This window comes from Coffea eugenioides, chromosome 4, assembly GCF_003713205.1.
Source record: "Coffea eugenioides isolate CCC68of chromosome 4, Ceug_1.0, whole genome shotgun sequence".
Lineage (NCBI taxonomy): Eukaryota > Viridiplantae > Streptophyta > Magnoliopsida > Gentianales > Rubiaceae > Coffea > Coffea eugenioides.
Window position 1 is genome coordinate 294,310 of NC_040038.1, and position 23,802 is coordinate 318,111.

The following is a 23,802-nucleotide window of genomic DNA, read 5'->3' on the forward strand; positions in this document are numbered from 1 at the left end:
TTTGTTTGAACTATTTGGCTTCTAATCACCATTCAGTCAGTAATCAAGTTCAAAGCAAGAGAGAATTTGGTGTCTCTACGTTTACTTTTGTAGAACTCTAAACTATAGGTTGAATAAATAGAATTTTCTTCTGAGCTTTTGACACTAGAAAGCTGGGGGGTTGAACCGCTCAACCAAGATAGACAGACATTGCAAAATGACAACTAAAGAAAGCAAAGGCGGTAAAAGCAAGAGAACCTAATCTTGATGGCAACATATTGTTGTGAATATGACAACCATCCTATAACAAAATCTGCAAAGGAGAAGCAGATTTCAGGCTCTCTCACTCCGCAAGCGTGTAATCCAGTATCCAGTAAAGGAGTGTTTGTGTAGAAAAAGTTTCAAATATTTGCAGCCCCACCGTAAATAGTGGGGCAATAACATACAAAATTTGCTACCTGTAAAATGGAGCAAAAGATGAATCCATGCAGCAAAATTGCATAAGAAGTTAGTTAATCTTAGATCCCGAAGCTGTTTTTACTCAGCATCTGCTTGTAATCTTCTTCAGTTGTTTCACTCGCTTGAATTCTGGGACCTGGAAATTCTTTTCCACTTCCCAAGCAAGTTGAGACATACAATTGAACGCTGATTTTGCACCCTTCTCATCTGTTACTTCTCCAGGAAAAGGAATTCGGAATTCAAATACATCATTTTGAGTAGAAGTCACCCGCATGTCGAAGCCCAAGCGATCAACCCAAACCATCTTGGCATCCAACACCTGTACGAGAATCTTCATTTAGTTTACCTGAACCAATACTAACCAAAAAATCCAAGTGCTAGCAAAAATAATAGCCGAACTTAGTCGTCACTAAATGAAATGTACTCATAGCTAATAAATACTTCTAAAACCAAACATCAAGTTTATCCAATTTCTTATTGCCATAATTCCATTTTACAGTTCCAGCAGAACTGCCAAGAAACTTTTATGAATCATGCATTTTTAGCTCCCTCTTAGAAGCATATTTACAGATCAGCTTTTTGTCTAACATAGAAGAGTCCTTACGTTCTACAGAAAATCATGCAAGACAAGAAAATTAACACTAGTTTCTAAGAGTTTCACATGGAATGATGGAAATTTTCCAAATGGCATGATTAGTTTCCATCATATAGGATGAAATACAATGTGTAAACCATGGATAAGAGGAACCAGTAGAATGTATTGTTGGCTTCATGCATCTAACAGTCACTTCTAGCAGAAGGATTTCAAACTAACACAAAATCAGTGACAAACAACAAATCAAGAGCTACAAGATTCTACAAGAACCAAACCTGGAAACCCAAGTCTGCATAGATGTTACAAAAGCGGTAGACATCTTCCATATTGTTAGCATTTATCTCATCCACAATCTTTTCTGCAAAACCTCGGAGTGGGTCGGGGTTTGCCAACTTATAATCTGCTGATGTGACCCACACACCATCCTAGAACAGCACATATCACAATATGTTAATCTCTTTTACTGCACTATCCGTACTATAAGAAAGATTTTCCTTCTTGAAGAACAGTGCAAACTTGAAAACAATACCAATGTGGGAGAAAAAATACAAACATCAATGACACATGGCAGCAACAATGATCAAAAGAAAATGGTTTGATGAAAGCATACGAACAACCAACACCCAACATACCTCCCCAAAATCTTCCATGTGAAGTATACGTTCCACGGAAACAACGTATAAAAGGCCTTCGTCAACTTCCTCACCAAAATTTTTTTTCCATAAAGAACGAAGCTTCTACAAAAGAGAGAATGGCAATCAAAATGACTTGAACTGAAAAGTATGCAACTAATTGTTTCCAGAAAACAGAAAACTCCAGTTTACTAACAAGCTTTTGCTCCATATTTAGAAATATAGACATAGTAGTTACAAAAATAGACCTTTTTCTGGCTAGAGGAGAAGACGAAATAGACTACCTCATTTCCCACTCAACAATGTGACAACATAAAAGAGATTTCCTTCAGTTCTAGTACTCACAATCTTATGTCTCTCAAAAAGTTCATGGTTCCTCTACTTCTTTGTCCAAACTATTTTTACTTGTTCAAGCATTGTCTCTTTATTTAATTTCTTCACTTCACATCATACGCATGTAATCATACAAAGTAGAATGAACATGTAGTTCCTTTATTATGATTTTGTTGCATTCTATTCCACTCCGAGAAGCATATAGAATCTTGACTATATTCCTCAGGCTTATCATAGAGTGGCAGTAAGAGATATTGTTCTAAGTTGATTAAGAAAGATGGCTACAAGTGCAAAATCTTTAGTTTCACTGTAGCCTTCTATGGTCAGGCGTCTTTGTCTATGTCACTCCGGTAATCTAGCATAAATAACAGAAAAGTAATAAAGGAATAGCTTTCTCCCAAGATTCTCACAATTTATAGATAGGTAAGTCAATAAAGAACACTTTGGAAGGTACACAATGCCCTAGGCACTGCAACTTGTATATCTAACACACTTCACTATAGGCGGAGAGAGAAGTTGGATGAACAATTTGAAAACCCAAATTTCAATAGGATGCTGTTCATGGATATATTTTATACTTGAGTGCTTCTAGATGCCTTCAAAAGCTAGGATACAAGGCAAGGCCATGAATTTCTATGATTGTAGACTCGTACTGGCCAACTTATAGTTACCCAGCACAGCCTGCCACTAAATTACGTTGAATTCAAATAGCATTCTACATTTTGGTCCAATAAAATAAGTGCTCCATCCAAGGATCGAAAAAACAGGTGAAAACCAATCGATGTGGATCCATTAGCACTTAAAGAAGCTGCCATGTTGATGGTGGATTTGAACATCATGCGAAGAATCTGTCAGGCCATTAATGCTGTCCAATTTGCTAACACGATCGTGAAGGGAAAATTGGATTGGGCTGAAAAGAAGGTCTGTAACTCTAGGAAAATTGTGGCAAAGAAAAGAACTTTTACCTTGGAAGCCATTTGATCCTCTACCTTTTGAAGGTTCCCCAGTAGTGTGCACTGTGGAGTCCGCAACCCACACTGATCCAACTGGATTAAGGCCAATTTTTAGTTCTCAACAGAAACAGTTGAATAAAAACAACTTAGATAGATGGAGTAATAAATTAAAGATGCAAACTTGATCGATGTACGAGATAAAATATCGCGTATCATTATTCGGAAGAAGCAAACCTGAACATGGAGGCTAGAGCGCGTTCCGTTATTAGGAAGGAATGTTGGGACGGAGGTATCGAATTTCAAGCACAGGACTGGAGTGCCTTGAGAATCAACAGCAAAGCGAACACCAATTCCCAGAGGCCAACCACCATGCTCAGATTCTTGGGTGAGGGCAGAAAGAGTGCCCCGGGAGGCTAATTCCACAATGGTTCTGGACACTTCAGCTGGGAATGGCTTGTGATTATCGGTGGAGGTCAACTCCAAGTGGGAGCTTCCAGGTTCTGAGACCACAGAAACTGAGCATTTGGGAGGCACAACCGGAAATCTGGGATATGGGTTCCGAAGTTTTAGTTGAGTGAAAAACTGACTGCTGGGACTGGGTTTAGAAACAGAAAGTGAAGGTTTGGAAAAGTAGGCAGTCGTCGTCGTCGTCGTCGGGGGGAGAGCAGAAGGTGGGAAGTGAGAGGTCAGGGATTGGACTTGGAGAAGCATTTGTTTTTTTTTTTCCCTCCCCTTTCTTTCTTTTTTTTTCCCGGTAAAAGAACGACAGAAAGAAAGAAAAATAGTTTATTATTCCGGTGAACGCTCCGAATTACTAAATGGTCACTGATATTCCCCGGGGACGGGAGTGGGTTTTTCTTTTACCTTCTAATGGCTGTGAAAATGGAGAAAAGATAGGAGTGGACTGGGGGCAAATTCTCAGAAGCAGAGACCAGCTCCAACTTTGGCCACCGGCAAAGAAATAATAAAATCAAAATTCCCTTCTTTTATTAATTTGGCTTTTTTTTTTTTTAATAAATCCTTCTTCCCTTCTCTGTCTCTCTTGTGGATAAAATTCGTAAGGAATAGCAGCGTTAAAACATTTTATCTAAATCTTTTTTGTTTGTACCAACAGTACTCTGAAAATCAGATTATTATGCATTTCTGACACACAAAATCTTAAATGAAATTTACTTTCGTGTGAATGTAATCAAATTACATTCCCAAAACCTACACGCCTTAAACGCAAAAAAAAGCCATGTTTGAATTGCTATTTTTATGATTTTTTTTTGGTCAGAAAGTATATTGTAGCGATTTGAAATTGTGAAGTAAAAAGATAATTGAAAAATATATTCACGAAAAACGTAAAAATTTTTTGATAGAAAATCACAATCCAAAATATTTAAAGTCAATCTGGCACCATAACAAAGAGAAATTTAAAGATGAAATGGTGTGAGTATATATATATATATATATATAGATTTGTCTAGAATGGAATTTGTTTCATAACTTCTTCAATTGGGAAGAGTGAGTAAACTGGATGGGTAAATAACTTTAGAATCCAGACGAAAATTGAAACAGACAAGACTTCATTTGACTAATCATTGATGTAGGAGTAGGACAATATAATACTTAAAATCATTCGAGTTCACACAGTGAAGCAGAGGGATATTCATTGACAATTTCATGAAAATGTAGATCATGATGGCAAAAGAGAGAGATATATATTGAATCCGAAGCTCCTTACTCCTTAATTATTATAATGAAGAATACGGGATAGGCCCCTCTCAAATTATCAAATTGCGATCCTGACTCATTTGACTAAAACCAAAGGGTAATAAAAGAAAATTTGAATGCGCAGGAAGGATTCACTTGAACGAAAATGCCTTGTGGCCTGCCTTTTCATTCATTTTCCCACCTTCTTGATGAAGAATTAACAACAACAACATAACACTGGAGCGAAAAGGAAAGAGAAAGGATGGAGTAGGAGAATATTTCACATGCCACCAGAATTGTCTTTAACCATTAAAATCTCTCCGCAAAGCTTTGTAGGAACTTGTTCCAGTGCTTCCCCTTCTTGCCAAGCCTGGCCAACCAATACTCCGGGTCCCAGATGACGGACATATACGACAACTTGATCGCAGAAAGGCCATGGATGTTTTGCTGAAATGTAGCGTAAGAACAGCACTGGCTTTAAAAGTTGGTGTGGTCTGAGAAGTTAAAAAAGTAGTACATGTATCGAGATGATGTGAATGCTATTACGAACGAACCTGGCTTGGGGAAGCCCCGGGGATAATCCGAGAGATCCAACAGTCCGTCACCGAATTCATATGCTAAATCGCAAGGCTGCTCTGTCGACACTACTTCGTGGATTTCTCTGATGATCGTGAAATACAACGGGATAAAGGAACTTGAAATTCCCTCCAGAAGAGATCCCCCTAAAACGCCAGACATCATACTGCACTCGGTCAGCTATTGGTACAATAAACTTGGTTGAAGCCAGCGAGGCATCAGGTCTTGAGACCATGCAACCAACATAAACGGAGCCTAATTCTCTGATTATGATAACAAGCTGATAAGAAAAAAAAATTGGCAGAGACGCCAGAGGTACAATTCTTAATGTGTTTGCTCGGAAAAAATATGTGAAGTACAACTAGGAGGCTACCATCAGACAAACTTAATCCATCCATTTAAAATGTTCCTTGAGCCACTACGATTCAATTGAAGGAAATGAACAGAAAGGAAATGGACAGAAGCAAGGACAAAGGAGTTCACCAGAAACCAAAAATGTAAATACCATCTCAACATACCAATGAATCGTCCATATGTCCTTTCCTTGCTGTAAAACAATGCCTGGCAACGAAACCATAAATAAACAGTTAAATTTGGTCCAAGGAATACTAGTTCAGAGGCGGCATTGCCTAAAGAGAGACTTATAAAAGACTTGACCTTCTTGAAATATTTCATCCAGGCAATGGCAAGTGGCCCTGTACCAAAACAAGAAAAGATTTCCTTAAAACCTCCGCAATATCAGGTTGCAAAAGGTTGCCTACGACTTCTCTTGAACCTTATTTTACAGGAAGCAAAAAACAAACATGGGAGCACTTGAACCATCATTATACAGAGTCCATGGATGTTAAGCAAAGCTTTCAACAGTTAATTTGCTTCCACCGTAGAAGACATATTTGTCCATAACATGTTCTTAAATCAACTGAATCACAGCCTTGCTTCTTCATGCGTGCTAATAAGAAACAAGGCTTCCCTAAAGAAGATATATGAGGGGTGATTAGCAGGGTACCTCCACTTGTTCGGCAGTTCCAAAATTCAAGTGGCAATGCATGATCATCTGCATGAGAGAGCAGATTGGATGCGCTTTTCACAGCTAACTTGGGATCGTCATACCGCGTGCCTGCTATTTCCCATGCTCTTGATATGAGCCTGAAACATAGCACAGACTTAGAGAAGCAAGAGTTTTTATATGAATTCCACGCATAATAAAGTTCAGGTAAGGTTAGCAACACGAAGCAGCGAGGGAAGCAAATAAATTTAGCATGGATGAGCAGCAAACACTAAAACTTTTCACAAACGGAAGAAAAACACAAATGCGATTAACAAATTATTAGTAGTAAGGAAAGACATCCATCATAGATTGGCTTGCTTCAGTCAGGCAAGGTGCTTCCGAGAGTATACTTCTATTGATGATCTAATTAACAGAGAGATTGAGGTACCTGGGATTGAGCAAAGAAAGCAAACGACGCCGCCTTTCCTCTGGAATATCCTCAATTTTCTTCCTAACCAAAAAGCAAACACTTGGAATTAAAACAGATGGACAAGCCAGTTTTTTTTTTCTAACCAAAGAAAAGGACAAACAAGGCATCAAATCCAACTGAGAAGTAGTTAGAGAGCAGCATTTTGTTTATGGTTGAAAGTACCAAAGATAAGAGGCGGGATTGAAAGAAGAGGGGTCCAAAGGAATGAGGTGTTTGGGAGGATCAAGAAATGAGACGATGTCCTGCTCGTCCAAGTATGATATTCTGCCATTCGGCAACAATTCGTAGGGTTTATCATCCCAGGGTGAGGAAGAAGATGAAGATGAGGAGGTGCAAGGCAACGATGTTGCATTTAGTAGTCGAGCAGAAGAAGAAGAAGCGGGGGAATGATGTAAAAAGTGGCGGCAGGGGTTAGAGGGGTGAGGTGGGAGCTGCTGCAGCTGAATCATGTGCTGAACAAATTGGGGGCGATAACTACGAGTGGTGGTAGTAGTAGTAGTAATTGGGATGTCGGTGGTGGTAAAGCCAAAGCAGCAGCAGCAGCGGGAGGAGGCCATCGTCCCTGCTCCTCCTAATAAGTAAGTAATTTGACGCTGCTGCTACTCCGATTCTTCGATTAATTACTACTAATAAAAGTAGGGCTGCAAACAAGAAAAGATGATCCCAACTTTTTTTGGGAAAAAAAAAAGAAAGAAAAACTATACAGATTGATGATTAAAGGGTCATCCTAAATCCAGTTTATAAGTTTCAGGCTTGAGGATTTTTCCCATCTGTATTCTTTCCTTTTCATCTTTCACTTCTCGCGATGGATAAGGAGAAGCCGTCTTTATCAATTCCTTCATTTCTTAATTAAGCTAAGCCGATGCCAACTCATGAAATGAAAAAAAGGGTTTGTTTGAATGGTTTATTATTCGCATAATTTTACTTATTTGAATCATTAATGTATTTTTCAATTAGGTATTTATCTCACATACATTATATTATCATTATCATTATATTTTACTAGCAATTATGATGATTTCTTAAGCAATTGAATGGGATGTCAATTTTTTCTGTTGCGGTTAGTTGATTATTAACTTTTTAGAAGTTGCCACAAAAATCAACATGAAAATTAAAGAATAGAGAGCATTCTATTAATTGTAGAGATAGGAGTTTAAGTTCGCAATATGTAATCTGTTTTCCTATGATGACAAGATATTTTGTCTAGTTAAATTAACTCAGGATATCAGCAATTGATTGTGGTACCTTGCTTAGTGATGAAGTTTTTGCCAATCTGGAGGGTAGGTTATAGATGGATTAATAAGCGATCGCTGCCCAGAGAAAGAGGTTGATCCAGCTAGGTATCAGAGTTTGTGAATTTTATCCAGAAGCATTTCAAGGAACGAGGAGTATATGAAGAGGAATAGAAAAGTATAGGAGTCACACCTGGTTTTTAGAATGGTTGTGGGATAATGAGATCTCCTAAATATGTGGTAAACAAATTATTACTTTTAGAATCTGATCTGAGTCATTTTGCTTCATAAGCAAAATTCAGTGCCTAAGTATACTACTTGCAAAATTCATGCTCTTAATACCAGATCATTTCCATCTCCTCTTGTACCAAAGGTTTTCAAACACAGAGTATGTACTGAATTTATTCTCGGTGCCTTGTGAATAAATGGGATCTTTGTGTACATAGATGCCTGGATGCGAGCTAGAGTTGGCAATAAGTAGACAATCATGCTAATCCCCACTGAAACTAGCTGTTTTTAATTTGGTTTTTGGATTTAAACTTTGCGTTGTTTAGTCTAAAAAGCAATTACAAATTTCCTTTTACCCTTTTGACGTCATTTGGATTGTTGTTGATTTAATGTGATGCTAGGAATGGCCACATGAGATGTGATGGGGGAAGTATTAGAAAGGGATAATTTCAGAAACCTCCCCTGAGGTTTCGTGAAATATCACTAAGTTCCCCCTGCGTTTTCAAAATCTCTCTTACCACCCTTTGAATTGATATTTTGTTAACAATGTCAGCCCCTCTAACCAAAAGTATTAATAGAAAATGCATTTTGGAGGAGAGAGAGGGTTTAAGTTCTCTTAATACCCTTAAGCTGACCAAAAAAAATCTATGTAGAAAGTGAGAGGGTCAAAGTGTGAAACGCATGAAAATTGGACTACAAGTGAGAAAGGTGAATGACTGTTAGGAAGGCAACGGTTAGTTTTGGTGCAACCGTTCCTGATAGTTATGTGCATTTTGCACACGGAGTAACTTTGGTTGCACATGGTATAACTTACTTTCAACAACGTGTAACTTTAGAACAAAATTTTGTGGGTCCTATATATGTTAAAATCAAGATACAAGATGAAATTTGGACCGTACAATTTTTTTGACCAAATCTTAGCCGTGAACTGCCAGGAACCTACAACCGTTCTTGCCCCTCTTCCGTTAGTTTTGGCTTGCTGGCAATAATATTAAAAGGTAGAAATAGCTTTAGAAAATGGGCAGATTGAGGGGAAATTGGTAGAAGAAAATGATTAGCTATCAAAAGGTATGGCTTTTATTTATTTGTTTGTGCTATGTTATTTGTACACCTTCTTGGAACTTTAAAACTTTGTAATTAGCAATGTAAATAGAAAAATATATATTTAACTTTTTTACAAAAACTCCTAAGAACAACCATTCAAAACCACCCCAGTTTTTTTCAATATACACAAGGTTAGTTTCCTTTCAACTCACCCTTGTTATAGGGTATTATTATTGGACGTATGCATAAAAAAATTCGATATTCCAAAAAACATTATCATAGTCACATGTTTTGATTATATCAGTGTAAAGAAGAAAATTGAAAGAAAAATTAAAATAAAACAAAACATATTAAAAAAGATATCGAAAGGGCAATAATAAGGATCCTATTCTTGTTTCTAAACTTGCTACCAGTGTTGGATGTCAAAAGACATGGTGCTGATTTCTTTACCCTAACTAAGTATAATAGATTAAGAAATAACTAGTGAACTAACGTAAGTATGAAACTAAAAGCAAAGGTGGCCATGGGTAATTTTTTTAAAATATATATCTATTTGGTTATATTAAAAAATTATCAAGACGCTTGCACAATATCAATAATGGTTTATACTAAGTGCACATGAAAAGTCAAAACTATTACGTATTGGCCCCAAATTCAAGTCAAATTATAAAGTTCAATCTTAAAGGAAAATTGAACTAGAAATCAAAACATTTTATTTTTTGTAAGTGGGCCAATTATTTCCCGGGCTTTAGGCTATTACATGCTATCTTTCTTTTGTTTTTCTTTTTTTTTTTTTTTGCTTTTCATATGCTAAATAATTGCTAGGTTATTGTTGACAATTCGTCCATTTTGATAATGACATGTGACACCACAATCACTTGAGGGGTGGTAAGAGAGATTTTGAAAACGTGGGGGAGCTTAGTGATATTTCACGAAATCTCAGGGAGGTTTCTGAAATTATCCCTATTAGAAACCGTTGAAAGTTACATGGAGGTAAATATGAGCATCAAAGCTCATCTGGGACATGCAAATCACTATCACTGGTATTGTATCCCCAGTCATGTACAGCCTTTGATTTGCGGCTTTTCCTGACAAAGGCTTGTCAGAGGAATTGTTAGATGGGAAGATGAGTTGAGAAGAGGAAGAATTTGATTACCTCAATTGGTTTAGTGGCGGATGGTTGCTTAGGGAGCTTGACCGAAGGCCTTCTAAAATTTGAAAAGGATTTCCTAGTAGGGGCAGAAAATGTGCATAATTATCATGTTAGAATGAACTTGAGATGTTGCCACGTGCATTTTATTTTCTTTGTCATCCCTGGCAAAATCTATTCCATGTTTTTTGTACTGTACTTTTATCTGCATATGGAATGGAAGGCGGAAAACCAAGATATGTATGCATATGTATGTATATGTAGGTAGAGAGAGAGAGGGAGGTGGAAAAAGTTGTCCTTGTGAATGCGTCGTAACACACTTTAAGATACTCTTGTTTCAGAGCAGCAGCTGCAGAGTGGGATAAACTTAAAGCAGAAGAAATTAAAGAAAGGTTTGACCTACAAGTTTCGGCTCCTTGTATATTACTTTTTATCTCCGTTGGAAAATTTTCCAAGTTCTTTGGGTTGATTTATCATTTATAAGGGTTATAGAAATATAATTACTTCTTTGAAGAAAGTTTTGAATAAGCAAGAGTGTTTTACGGTCTATCTTGGGTTTAATCATGCAATATTGAACCATGGACTCATCTATATGAACTTGTAATTTTGTTTTAGTTGTCATCCTACTTTTGTTTTACACTGAATTAGTTTTCAGACATCTTGAAAGCTAATTAAAACGAACTTAGGTTGTCTGAAATTGGTATAGAAGAAATGTATGTATAGGTATCTGCTGAGCTTTAAAGTCATTTGCATCTTCCACCTTTGTGATATAAGTTTGAGTGGAATAGAGTGATCCTGTTGAAATAACAAGGGATGACAGTACATTAGAAATTCATTTTGGTCAACTTGCAAGCAAGATGAGGCCTAAACTCAGGACAAAGTATATGAATTTAGCGGATTATAAGCATAAAGAAATTCCTAAAGAATCTGGGGAAACAGATGACTGAACATTCTATTTTCTTTTCATGCTACTTCATATCATCAAGATGCGATGCTCATGATTTGAATTTTATTTTGCAGCCATATCGATATTCTCTTTCCTATGCCCAAACCCCAAATAAATATATAAGAGAAAATAATTTGATATATGTGTTCCTTACGGGATGACTGATTTTAGTTGATGAATGTTGATAGGTTGGCTCTCGAACAAGTTTTGGAGGAATTGAACAAGTAAAGGTTTGCACCATTTGATGATCAGTGCAATATTTGTTTCAAGTTTTGGTATGTAACACCTTTGTTTCTTTTATTAATTTGAATCAATAGCACTTTTTCTGGGGAAAAATCTCCATTCTACCACCCGACTTACTGTGTATTATTTTATTCATATGAAAATCTCCATCCACTGTCCGACTTGCTGTGTATTATTCATGTGCTACTCTCTTGGTTTTTTCCTGATATATAGACGAGTTGTACCAGTAAACCCTCAGACCCTCTCATTCTTTTGGTGCAATTTATGGTTGTAAACAAATTGCATTTTTTGCTGGATTTGTTGGCTATTTACCCGAACACAGTTAGCTCAATAGGTTAGCCTCAGCGTACAATCTTTGGGGTTGTTTGAGTTATTGTTTATTAGTTTAATACGTCACTTGTGTCCTATGTTTGACGGGAGTAAAAGGGCTTTTTCCTTCAGACCTTCAGCTGGGCTTTTGATGGAGAAGGTGAGTGATTAGTGCTTGACGTGATCCTTTAATGTGTATCAAACTTCCCCTTGGTGTTTGGTACTTTTTACTCCATAAGTAAGAGCATGCAAACATACACTAGCTAATTCAATGAATTAAACGTGCATGACATGATACTTCAATTTGTATCAAACTCTGTCAAATCAGTTTTTGCTTTTACTCTGGTGTATCATATCACTATGCATATCTTACGCTTGCCAGGTGGATGTTCTAAGTGTTTGATATGCTGGTATTGGCATTCTCTCTTGCCCTACTAGGCAGCTTCTTGATTTTGCTCAGAGATATCTGTGTGATGGTTTAATACTATTTTAAGTTTCATAATTTGCTTAAGATAACTATGTGATGATTCATTACACCATTTTTAAGTTTGTCAAAAGGTTATGTGTGTGTTTGGTTTGCATGATTCAGGTATTTTTTGAAGTAGGCTGTATTGTCTGCATCCGAGAGGTTGACATGGTTTTTGCTGCAGATTTTTCTGTGGAGTCTCCCTTTTAACTTGTGTTCATTCTCGTTCCCTGAATGATGAGATAATATCGTATTTGCTGTGTATATGTTAGCGCCGGTATGGTCTGAATCTTAAGAGGCGGAATTCCATTAGTACTATGCATTCGTTACAATTCTGACGCATCGTGTAAAATCATTGCCATGGACAAGAAAGAACGAGGAAGATGATTTAATATGTTTGGTATTGTATTTTGCGTTGAACCCGTTATAGGCTAACATTAGAAGAGCCTGGCTGTTTAAGACACAGCCTGGGGCCACATAAAATTTTGACAAAAGAAAAACTATTCCTGGAGCGGGATGGGATTTTTTTTTTTAATTCAATATAAATGTTATGCAGCCTGTTCATTGGTACAACATTATTTTTTTTTACATATTTAAGGCATGTTCCCTTAGCATCACTTGCAGATTCTAGCAAGAAAATAATTGACAATCGGAGGATGGAGAATGAGATAGTTACAGGTTATATAATGAAACTGGGAAGTATCATAAAAATCACCTCTTTGTGACATCACAATAATTATGCAAGTGAGAAGACGATTACACAATTTCTAACAAATGAAAATCAACAGCTTCCTAGGTAACAAAGTGATTCAAGTACCCCAAAAAAAAAAAAGGAAAAAAACGGTACTTGTAGGGCTGTTTTGATTGCCAAAGTATTACGACAGATCTTCTTCAAGTGTTATTTCAACAATTTTTGCGAATCATGCTATCCAATCTTGTGTGACATTGTAGTTTAGTGGCCAAAGTTGAGACTACGAGGATTAGAGATTACGAATTCTAATACTTTTATATCCTTCCCGTTTCTTAAATCTTACATTTCTCTTGCTTAATTTTCTTTTAAATACTGGTGTGTCACTTCTTCTCAACCTATTCTGCACCCAAAAAATCCCAAAGAAGAAGAAGAAGAAGAAATAATGTATCCTAAATCAGAATTCGTATAACATTGAATCATTTTCAGTCCTATAAGAAAATATAAAAACAGATATGCCATTGATAAACACCACAAAATATCATCCAAAATAAATTTGAATAAATTCCAAAGCAAATAAAGTTTGAATTCACTGTTTTAATGTGCAGATGTCTGAAATTAGCTGGAAAGTATACAAATTGTGCCAAAACATGTCCATGAAAGTTGTTTAGAGTCAATGAAACATTTGTTGTCTTAATTTTTAGGGATAATTTCAGAAACCTCCCCTGAGATTTTTGATAACTTCACTCGACTCTCTTAAGATTTACATAATTACAGAGACCTCCCTTGTTGTGATAAAAAGACAATAATGCCCTTTATTAATTGTCAACTCATTGAAAAACTCTATCAAATATTAAAACTCTCTCATACATTATTAATCAATAATTCAAACCACAGTCTTTTCTATTTACCTATCTATTCTTTTCCTCATACATTTATTTTTCTTTCAAACTCATTTATTATTATTATCAACCAAATATGTACTGTTGCTACTAATAAAATCATCAGACACACTAAGCCATCAATATTTATATATCTTGGTATATATTCCCAATCCTCGATTTTCCATTATTAGTAAATAGTTTCCTTGTACCCATTTTTGTTTCCAATTTTTTATAGGTATTATCAAATTAAAATTATCAAATGATAAATTGAGTATTAATTTTATTATCAAATTAGATGGGGATGAAGATAGTGACAGTGATAAAAAAATAAAAATTAAGGATAAGAAGCGGAATAGAAACTAAATATAGGTTATACTGCTATGGTTATCATGAAAAAAGTGTTCTTGATATATATTTATAACTGCATTATTTTTCTATTTTTGATTTACAATTATTGATGTTATTCCTATAGAGAGAATTTGATTAATTTTAAATTCTGTGGCAATGAAATATATTGGATATTGATATTAGTAGTGATGGTTTAGATTATTTTGCATTAAAAAAAATGGCAGCTATGGAATTAAAATATAGAGATATTGATAAATATTGTAATATATTAAATAAAATCTGATATTATTATGAGATTGTAGGTAAGTTTTTGGATATAAGATGTAGTATTTATAGTTAATACAATGGTCTACATCAGAAATGTTTAGGTAAAAAAGAAACATTAGAACAAAGATAAGTATTTATTGAATAGTAATTTGGATGTTGATAAGTAGGTAATAGTGGTAGGAAATAAATATAAATGAAATAGAGACTGTAAATCATTTTTTTCCTTTATATTTTTGTTGTGAATTATAACTCAAGGGCATTATAGAAATTTTGGAAAAAAGTATAGCCTTTTGGGTCTAGAATGTTACTTAAATAGTGAAAATAGGGGAGGGAGGTGTAATATTTAGAACTTGAGGGAAGTTTTCTGCAATTGTTAAAAACCTCAGGAGAGGTATGTGAAATTAACCCTATCCATAAGTATAGTTAGTTTTTCTTTCAGAATTATGTGCATTTCATAACTTAAATCAAAAATAAATTTACATAAAATGTTGACAGTTTTTCTTTCAAAATTATGTACATTTCATAACTTAACCCAAAAATAAAATTACATTTGTTAGGCCTACATCTAAATCTATAAACGAAGTCATATCTTACACACTATTCTTATAACTTTCTATTTTTAGGGATTGTATTTCACCCTAGAATTCCAAGAAATTAAATTGATGTGGAATGAGTTGCCTCCTTCTGAGCGCAACCTCCATCATCGCCATCTCAAGAAATTATTTAAGGTTATATATTTTATTGTTATTTTTAGTTAATTTTGTTAGGATTGTTATTATAAGTTATTGTCCGTCTAAAGAAGCATACAAGAGGAACAGGAGAAATAAGTTCGGGGCAACTTTCAAACATGTCCGGCGTAATGGCTAAATTCATCACTGGCGCCAAACATGGTGTCAAAAGATGACTGGTGTCACGTCTGGTGCTAGTTATCATCGCTAGTAGTTTTATTTTGTGTAGTTATTTCCTATTTTTCGTTGTATCCTTTTAGAGTTTTAGTATTAGTTCGTTTCCTATTCTAATTAAATGTTTAGGAGTTTCTTAACTATCAAGTAACTTTACTAGACTAGTACTTCTAGTCTATAAATAGGCATATTTAAGATTTTTGTATCAATTATTTCTTCATCAATTATCAATAAAACTTTGATTGGTTATTCCAATTGTTGAGAGTTTCTCTCGTTATTTGTGAATCTTTGATTAACATTTTGGGATTAGAATGTGATCCGACTCATTATTCTTTTATGAATTTCATTTATGAAACTAATCTTTTTTTACACATTTCCATTACTGTATCATGTGGTCTCAGAGTAAGATTTGCCCCTTGATGCATTCCATAATAGTCTCAATCACCTTGATTCTTCCATAGGTCATATCAAACCATGTGGAGAATAGATGGAACGTCTTCTTAATGATTTTGATCGTAGACTTGAAGCGAGAGGTTAATCCAAGACTTCTACACAACATCGTCATACAGTTTGGAGATTGGTTCTTAACGAGCTTGGTGTTCATGCAATTTTGTCCAATTCTCATAATTATCAGATCCACGAGGATCGTGTTAGTAGGATTACTCATCGTCAACATCTGATTTGTGAAATTACAATACCAGTAGTTGTAGGAAAATTTGAACTAGTCATCTAGCAAATTTTTATATAGTTTGCAATCTTTCACCAAAAGAAGATGATACCCAAAGAAATCAACTATTTCGAACTAGATATAGGATTTCTAATCGCGTCTTTAATTTGATGATTAATGGTGATAGTTTTTCAAATATAGTTTATAAGAAATGGTTGAAAAATTCAAATTGTTTGTTGAAGATCATCCCGAATCTTATAGGGTTGATTGGATGAAAGGAGTCGAACTTGTTGAGGTAAATTTAAGATGTTTTGTTTCATATTCAATTAAGAAATATGTTGATGAAGTTCTATGTTATGTCGGAGATGTTGATGCTTGACACATGTTGCATGTTAGACCATGACAATATGATATAGATGCAACGCACAGTAGACACGACAATAACTATCATTTTATCAAAGATGCCAAAAATATTATCCTTGTTCCATTGAAGTCGAGTTTGCAGCCTAAATCCCCTATTTTGATTGAGAATAAATTTCTCAATAATGCGTAAGGAAATTGTGAAGTAACCATAGGTATGAAGGGAGTTGATGTGCCAACGTCCTAGAAAAGGCTCCTGATTCAATTGAAAGCCCCAAGTAGAGATAGTTGAGATTTTGAAAGTCGAAAATAATTTTAACTCCTTGTCAATAGATGCAAGTGTTCATGATTCTTCAACCATAAAGGCCAACGACTCAAAAGAGTTGCCACTTAAATCTATTGAGCCAGTTGACGTTCAAGATTATGTGAAGTTTGATTTTTGTTAAGGAAATTATTTTAATTAAATTTTCTCCAATTGAAGAATATTTTCCTATGAAGGCCAAGAAAGTTGAGTTCCTTATCAATCAGGAAAAAATAATAAAATTTTTTTGGACAGTGGAAGCTAATAAAATTGTAGGGTTTAAGCTCTCCGTACAGGTCTCCAAATCATGTGAAATTTCTCATGAGCAAGAATGGTGTTTAGATTCTACCGCAAGCATTGTCCTTACAAGATTCGTGGGAGAATTGTTGCTATATTTTTTCATGGATCATGTGTCAAACTCCTTCATGAAATTCAAGATCGAGTTCTTTGCAAGCAGGGGAGTCTAATGCGGAACAAGTTGCCCTCCTAGTCACAACCTCCGTCGTTCCCATTTCAAGAAATTATTTTAGGTCTTATTTAGGGTTATTTTTTGATTTTATTGTTATTTTTAATTAATTTTGTTAGGATTATTATCATAAGTATTATCGGACCAAAGGAGCATACAAAAGAAATAGGAGAAATCAGCTCGGGGAGCCTTTCAAGCACGTCTGGCATAAAGACTGACTTCATCATCGATGCTAGACATGGTGTCAAAAGATTACCGGTCTTAAAACTGGAGTCATGTCTGGCACCAGTCATCGTTACTAGCAGTTTTATTTTGTTCAGTTATTTCCGTTTTTCATTGTATTCTCTTAGAGTTGCAATATTAGTTTGTTTCATGTTCTAATTAGATGTTTAGGACTTTCTTAAAAATCAAGTAACTTACCAGGACTTTCTCTAGGGCTTTTGTATCAAATATTTCTTCATCGATTATAATGAAACTTTGATTGATTATTCCAATTATCAAGAGTATTCTCTCATTATTCTCGAATCTTTGATTCGTGTTTTGAGGTTAGAACGTGATTCGATCCTTTGTTTTTCTATGAATTTCATTCATAAAACAAATCCTCTTTTACATTCTTTGGCTACCACATCATAAAATTCATCAAACTAATGTAGTGTTAACCTTAAGAAAATCTATAATTAGCTAATCTTTAAAAATTGAGAAGTGGCCCTAAAATAAATTGAAACAAAAAGATTTCCTTGCTCAACTTTCTACAAGCAAAAGGTTGATGACTAGCCATTATGAATAATGTGAAAATGCATCAAAAAACAATGAAGGATCTCATTTAAGAAAAAAAAACCAAGATTAAATTGGAACAAGCATAAGAACCTGATCAACATATATACAAACTACTGATTTTGTTCTTAAAGCATATCACATGAATTTTAACTACTATATCATTATACGCCTGACGCTCCAAATGTTTGAATAGTAAAGAATACTCATCAATGCAAGATTCATCATTCACTCCTTTGCCAAATGTGAAATAGTTATACCTAGAGCTGATTCGCCTATGTAATGGAGTAGAGGATCATCTGATTAAACCATTACCTTAAAATTCGATCACCACAAAAATTTGCACAAGAAACTAATACCTTAAGGATTACTATGGCTAAAAAATGGCAACAATTATGGCAGCTCTTTATATTCATGATCAGTTGATCAATTTGATAAAATTCCCTCTAAATCAGAGACCAAAACAACTTAAACATTGATTTTGCTAGATTCATAAACCAAAATATCACGTGCACACATATTACAGTAAGGTCAATGAAAACAACATGATTCAAAGAGACAAGTATTAAAATTAAGGGTTAATTTCACATACCTCCCCTATGGTTTTTAACAATTGCAGAAAGCTCCTCTCAAGTTCTAAATATTACACATCCCTCCTCTATTTTCACTATTAAGTAAAATTCTAGATTCAAAAGACTATATTTTTTTTCAAAATTCTTATAATGCCCTTGAGTTATAATTCACAACAAAAATATAAAGGAAAAAAATGGTTTACAATCTCTATTTCATTTATCTTTATTTCCTACCACTATTACCTACTCATCAACATCTAAATTACTATTAAATAAATACTTATATTTATTCTAATGTTTCTTTTTTACTTAAAAATTTCTGATGTAGACCATTGTACCAACTATAAATGCTATATCTTATACCTAAAAACTTACCTACAATCTAGGCATGTCAATGGGTCGGGTCTTACCCAGATCTAATACATATGAGTAGGGTTTAGATTTAATTTTTCAAATCCAAACCCTACCCAGACCCAGACCCTATGAGAGAGTCATGGGTCTGAGTAGGATTTGATTTTTTAGAATCCATATCCAAATCCAGACCCATATCAAACCCTAGCCAGACCCATGTATACTTAATTAAATAATATATAGTAGTAAATTTATAAAATAATCTAATATTCTATGGCCATTGGATGTAAGACTTCATGACCGTTAGATTAAATGATTCACTCTTAACCTAATAAAATACTAATTAGTTCCACCTATGCCTATCTATTGTGTGCCTCCATTGTCTTTCTCTACCTCTCTATTTCATTTCTTTAGAAATCTTGCAAACTATTTCTTTTGCCCTACCATCTATCAGTTTGTCTTTACTGTTTTACTCAACTAAGTTCAAATATTGGTAAGTTCAAAAAATATTTCATATGAATATATGATGTAATTTGGTAGTAACGAATCTACTATAATGTTCTCAATTCGTCTATGTACACAATAAATAGTTTGTGCATGATATGTTAAAGTAATAATAAATTCATGATATTATAAAGCATTGGTTCATTGATTGCTTTATGAAATAATAGTCATCTACTGATTACTTTATTCATAGTACTTGCAAATTAAGGTATATTACTTTTATAGGCATTGAATCATGTTAATAACCAATCTATTTCTGTTTTCTAGAAAATGGCAACGGATCCCACTCTTAATATTGGTGATCAAGACAGAGTGGTCAACTTGGGAGACGAAGAAATACACACGCCTGTTGAAGGGAAGAAAAAATTAATTTCAAATGTATGGGATGATTTCGATAGAAGTAATGATGTTGTAACATGTAGGCATTGTAAGAAAAAATTTGCAGCAAAAACTACTTCTGGTACTAGCCACTTGAAAAAGCATATTGAAAATTGTTTTGCTAGGAAGAGAAAAAACCAATCGTTACTTTTTGCAGCAAAGAATGTTACTGATGGGACTGTAAAACTTGAGCCTTACAGATTTGATCAAGAAACTAGTAGAAGAGACATGGCTACGATGATAATTATCCATTTAATATGTGTGACCATGAATTTTTGAGATATTTTGCAATGGTTTAAACCCAAATTTCAAGGTTGTCAGTCGAAATACTTTAAGGGCAAATGTGATTAATTTGCATAAAGAAGAAAAGAAAAGGTTGTACAACCACTTGGATGACATCTCTTCTAAAGTTACTTGTACTACTAATATTTGGACATCAGACCACTCAGATATTGGGTATTGTTGCTTGACTGCATATTATATAACTGAGGATTGGGAATTGAAGAAGAAAATTCTTGCATATAAATCCATTGCATATCCCCATGATGGTGAAACATTGAGCTTGTTTGGATAGTGGGTTATTTTTCCAAATATATTTGCTTACATCACCATTACAATTTTTAATACAGCTTTTTATCTCACATACACCACATCACAAAAAATGCTACAGTAAAAATATCTCAAATAATTTACAATCCAAACAAACCAATTGTTTAAATTCATCTCTGATTTGATAATGGAGTGGAATTTGGACAAGAAGATTTTTTCAGTAGTAGTTGACAATGCAACTTTAAATGACTCTATGGTCAAATACTTGAAATCTTGGCTTGTTGACAAGTCTCTACTACCTTTGGGAGGGGAACTACTGCATGTTCGATGTAGTGCACATTTATTAAATTTGATTGTCCAGGATGGATTGGCTGAAATTGGAGGACTACTTAGCAAGATTCGAGGAACAGTAAAATACTTGAAAAAGTCTGCTTATGCAAATCAAAATTTTGAAAATGCAATTAACCAATGCAAGTTGAAAGGTAAAAGGAAAGTGGGTTTGGATGTTCAAAATAGGTGGAATTCTACATTTACAATGCTTGATACTGCATTACCACTAAGGGAAGCTTTTGATCGTTTAGACCAAATGGGCAAGAACTATAAGTATAATCCATCTCAAAAGGAGTGGGAAGTTGTTGTTATTGTTGTTCATAGTTGTCTAAAACACTTTTATAATGCAACTCGTCATTTTAGTGGTACGAAATTTCCAATAGCAAATGTGTTTTTTCCTGATATTTGTAGCATTCAACTTCAATTGATGAAATGGGAACAAAGTGAACATGACTTTTTTAGACATATGGCTGGTCCAATGAAAGAGAAGTTTGAAAAATATGGGGAAGAGTGTAGTTTGGTACTGACAATAGCTGTAGTGCTTGATCCAAGGTTTAAGATGGATTTGGTGGAGTATTATTATAGACAAATTCATGGACATAATGCTGAAAAATATATTCAACGGGTTCATAGTACTTTAGTTGATTTGTATATGGATTATGGAGGTAAATTTTTACCATCATTAGATCTTTGGAACAGTGAAAGTGTTGAGAAAAGTAGTTCAAGTAACGATGCATTGAGTGACTTTGATAAATGGTACTTCGAGTCTCACTCGTCTTGCCTTCATGCAAATCAAAAATTAGAATTGGATCAATACTTGGAAGAGCAAAAGTTTCCAAGAAAGGACAATTTTGATATTTTAGAATGGTGGAAAGCTAATTGTCCAAAATTTCCTATTTTGGCAAAAATGGCACGTGATATATTGGTTGTTCCGACCACTACAGTTGCATCAGAATCTGCATTTAGTGTTGGTGATAGAGTAATTGATGAGACTCGTGCCAAATTACTTCCAGATGTAGTTAAAGCATTAGTGACTACTGATGATTGGATTGAATCAAAGAAAAAAATGAGTAAGTATTTATAAATATTCTTATTCTATTATTTATTTACTATCGATTCTTTGTCAAATAACTTTTATTTCATTCACTATTTTAGGGCTCAATTGCGAGACATCTACCAATATCGAGATTTAAATAAGAAAAAGAGGTACAAAATTACATTTTTTTAATAAGGTTGAATATTTATATATGTTATGATTGTTTCCTTTTTCAAAAACTAATCCTAATTGGTATTGTAATTGGTGCAGACTTTTTCAGGAAAAGGAGAAAAGGTAAAAGCAAACAAATGAAAGATTAGATGTGGATGCAGTTAAATCTTTGAAAATATACACAAGTAGTCAATAATAGTTCTTTATTTAAGTTCATAATATTGCATTCAACTTTTTGAATGTTATTTTATTATTTGAAAACAAAAATTGGATGGTATTTATATTATTTATGAATTCTCTCCATTTTTAGTACATTTTTACTTTAGTATATTCAGAAATACCCATGGATACCCATTGGATACCCAAATCCATGAGGGTTTGGGTATGAATTTTCTTTTTCAGACCCAAAAGGGTCTGGATTTGGGTCTGGGTATAACTAAATTAAATGGGTCTGGATTTGGATCAAAGGGATCCAATCCAAACCCTACCCATTGACATGCCTACTATAATTTCATAATAATATCAGATTTTACTTAACATACTACAATATTTATCAATATTTCTAAATTTTAATTCCATAGCTGCCACTTTTTTAATACAAAATAATCTAAACCATCACTACTAATATAAATATCCAATATATTCCATTGGTACAGAATTCAAAATCAATCAAATTCTCTCTATAAGAATAATATCAACAATTGTAAATCAAAAATAGAAATACAATACAGTTATAAATATATACGAAGAACACTTTTTTTCATGATAACCATAACAGTATAACCTATATTTAGTTTATATTCCACTTCTTATCCTTAATTTTTATTTTTTATCACAGTCACTATCTCCATCTCTATCTAATTTGATAATAAAATTAGCACTCAATTTGTCATTTGACAATTTTAATTTGCTAATACCTATAAAAAATTAGAAACAAAAATAGACGCAAAGAAACTATTTACTAATAATAGAAATCGAGGATTGGGAATAGCTACCAAGATATATAAATATTGATGGTTTAGTATATATGATGATTTTATTGGTAGCAACAGTATATATTTGGTTGATAATAATAAATAAATGAATTTGAAAGAAAAATAGATATATGAGAAAGAGAATAGATAGTTAAATAGAAAAAACTGTAGTTTAAATTATTGGTTAATAATAGATTAGAGAGTTTTAATATTCGACATTGCTTGCAACCTGGATGTCTTAGGATCAACATTTGTTGATATCAGAAGTAGGATTTAGTGGTCCTTCTCATGTGTGAGAAGTAGGTTTTCATCTGTGCTTGTTCACAGGGAGCTGCTTTGTGCAATAATATTTCCTTAGTTTGTATTTGGTTAGGTTAGTTTCTTGATGCGAATGGTCTTCAAGCAACCAACCAGACCCCCAACCCAGAAACAAAAAGGCAATGGGGAAAAATAATTGTGGATTTGAAACAAACCAGTGTGGTTCTTTATCATTTTCTAGTTTGGAGGTTCATTTGAAATGCTTCATTCTGTTCATCTTAAATATGGGACTGCTCCATTGCATGTTAACTTTCTGAGCAATGCTACTCATTACAGTTTGAAAGTTCTGAAGTAAATGTTCCATTTGCAGGGCACGTGAAGAAGAAGAAAGAAAACTTAACAGGTTTGGCTTAAGATCTGTCTTATCTATAACAGTCTCACTTCCCTTCCTACTTTCTGAGCCTTCCTTTTTTCGTTAACTTTATTGTTTGTCTCTTCCATCCCTGTGGTTTATTTGATTGATAAAAAGAAAATTGTAGTTTTATGAGGAGATACCTAGAGACTGTGTCCTAAACTCAAATACCTTTCTAAGCTTGCCAATTGAAGCCTATAGGTCAACTTTAGTTTGCTATTTGTATAATGTTAGCTGAATTTTCAGCTAAAACTGGGATAATAAGGTGATACATGTGTGGATTTATCCTTAT

General features: G+C 34.2%; 3 protein-coding genes across 6 annotated transcripts; 1 reads left to right on the forward strand and 2 right to left on the reverse strand.

Moving 5' to 3' along the window:
- Positions 1-160: 160 nt before the first annotated feature.
- LOC113768242 (glutamyl-tRNA reductase-binding protein, chloroplastic) lies at positions 161-3,878 on the reverse strand. The gene is made up of 5 exons (XM_027312515.1): positions 3,186-3,878; positions 2,964-3,044; positions 1,666-1,770; positions 1,309-1,458; positions 161-757 (listed from the first exon to the last, which is right to left on the reverse strand). The coding sequence occupies exons 1-5, from the start codon at positions 3,660-3,662 to the stop codon at positions 521-523; spliced, it is 1,050 nt and encodes a 349-aa protein (XP_027168316.1). The 5' UTR covers positions 3,663-3,878; the 3' UTR covers positions 161-520.
- Positions 3,879-4,797: 919 nt separating this feature from the next.
- On the reverse strand, positions 4,798-7,473 carry LOC113768200. 4 transcript variants are annotated; one of them, XM_027312464.1, is made up of 7 exons: positions 6,863-7,470; positions 6,659-6,721; positions 6,229-6,368; positions 5,880-5,917; positions 5,741-5,783; positions 5,201-5,368; positions 4,798-5,117 (listed from the first exon to the last, which is right to left on the reverse strand). In XM_027312464.1, the coding sequence occupies exons 1-7, from the start codon at positions 7,255-7,257 to the stop codon at positions 4,927-4,929; spliced, it is 1,038 nt and encodes a 345-aa protein (XP_027168265.1). In that variant the 5' UTR covers positions 7,258-7,470; the 3' UTR covers positions 4,798-4,926. The 4 variants fall into 4 exon arrangements, 2 of the variants coding, with proteins under 2 accessions (XP_027168265.1, XP_027168266.1); XM_027312465.1 differs by having other exon boundaries at positions 4,798-5,093; positions 6,863-7,467; XR_003468060.1 differs by having other exon boundaries at positions 5,003-5,093; positions 5,201-5,402; positions 6,863-7,472.
- A 13,043-nt stretch (positions 7,474-20,516) lies between these two features.
- LOC113767821 (zinc finger BED domain-containing protein RICESLEEPER 2-like) lies at positions 20,517-23,512 on the forward strand. The gene is made up of 2 exons (XM_027312023.1): positions 20,517-21,729; positions 23,469-23,512. The coding sequence occupies exons 1-2, from the start codon at positions 20,517-20,519 to the stop codon at positions 23,510-23,512; spliced, it is 1,257 nt and encodes a 418-aa protein (XP_027167824.1).
- Positions 23,513-23,802: the final 290 nt, after the last annotated feature.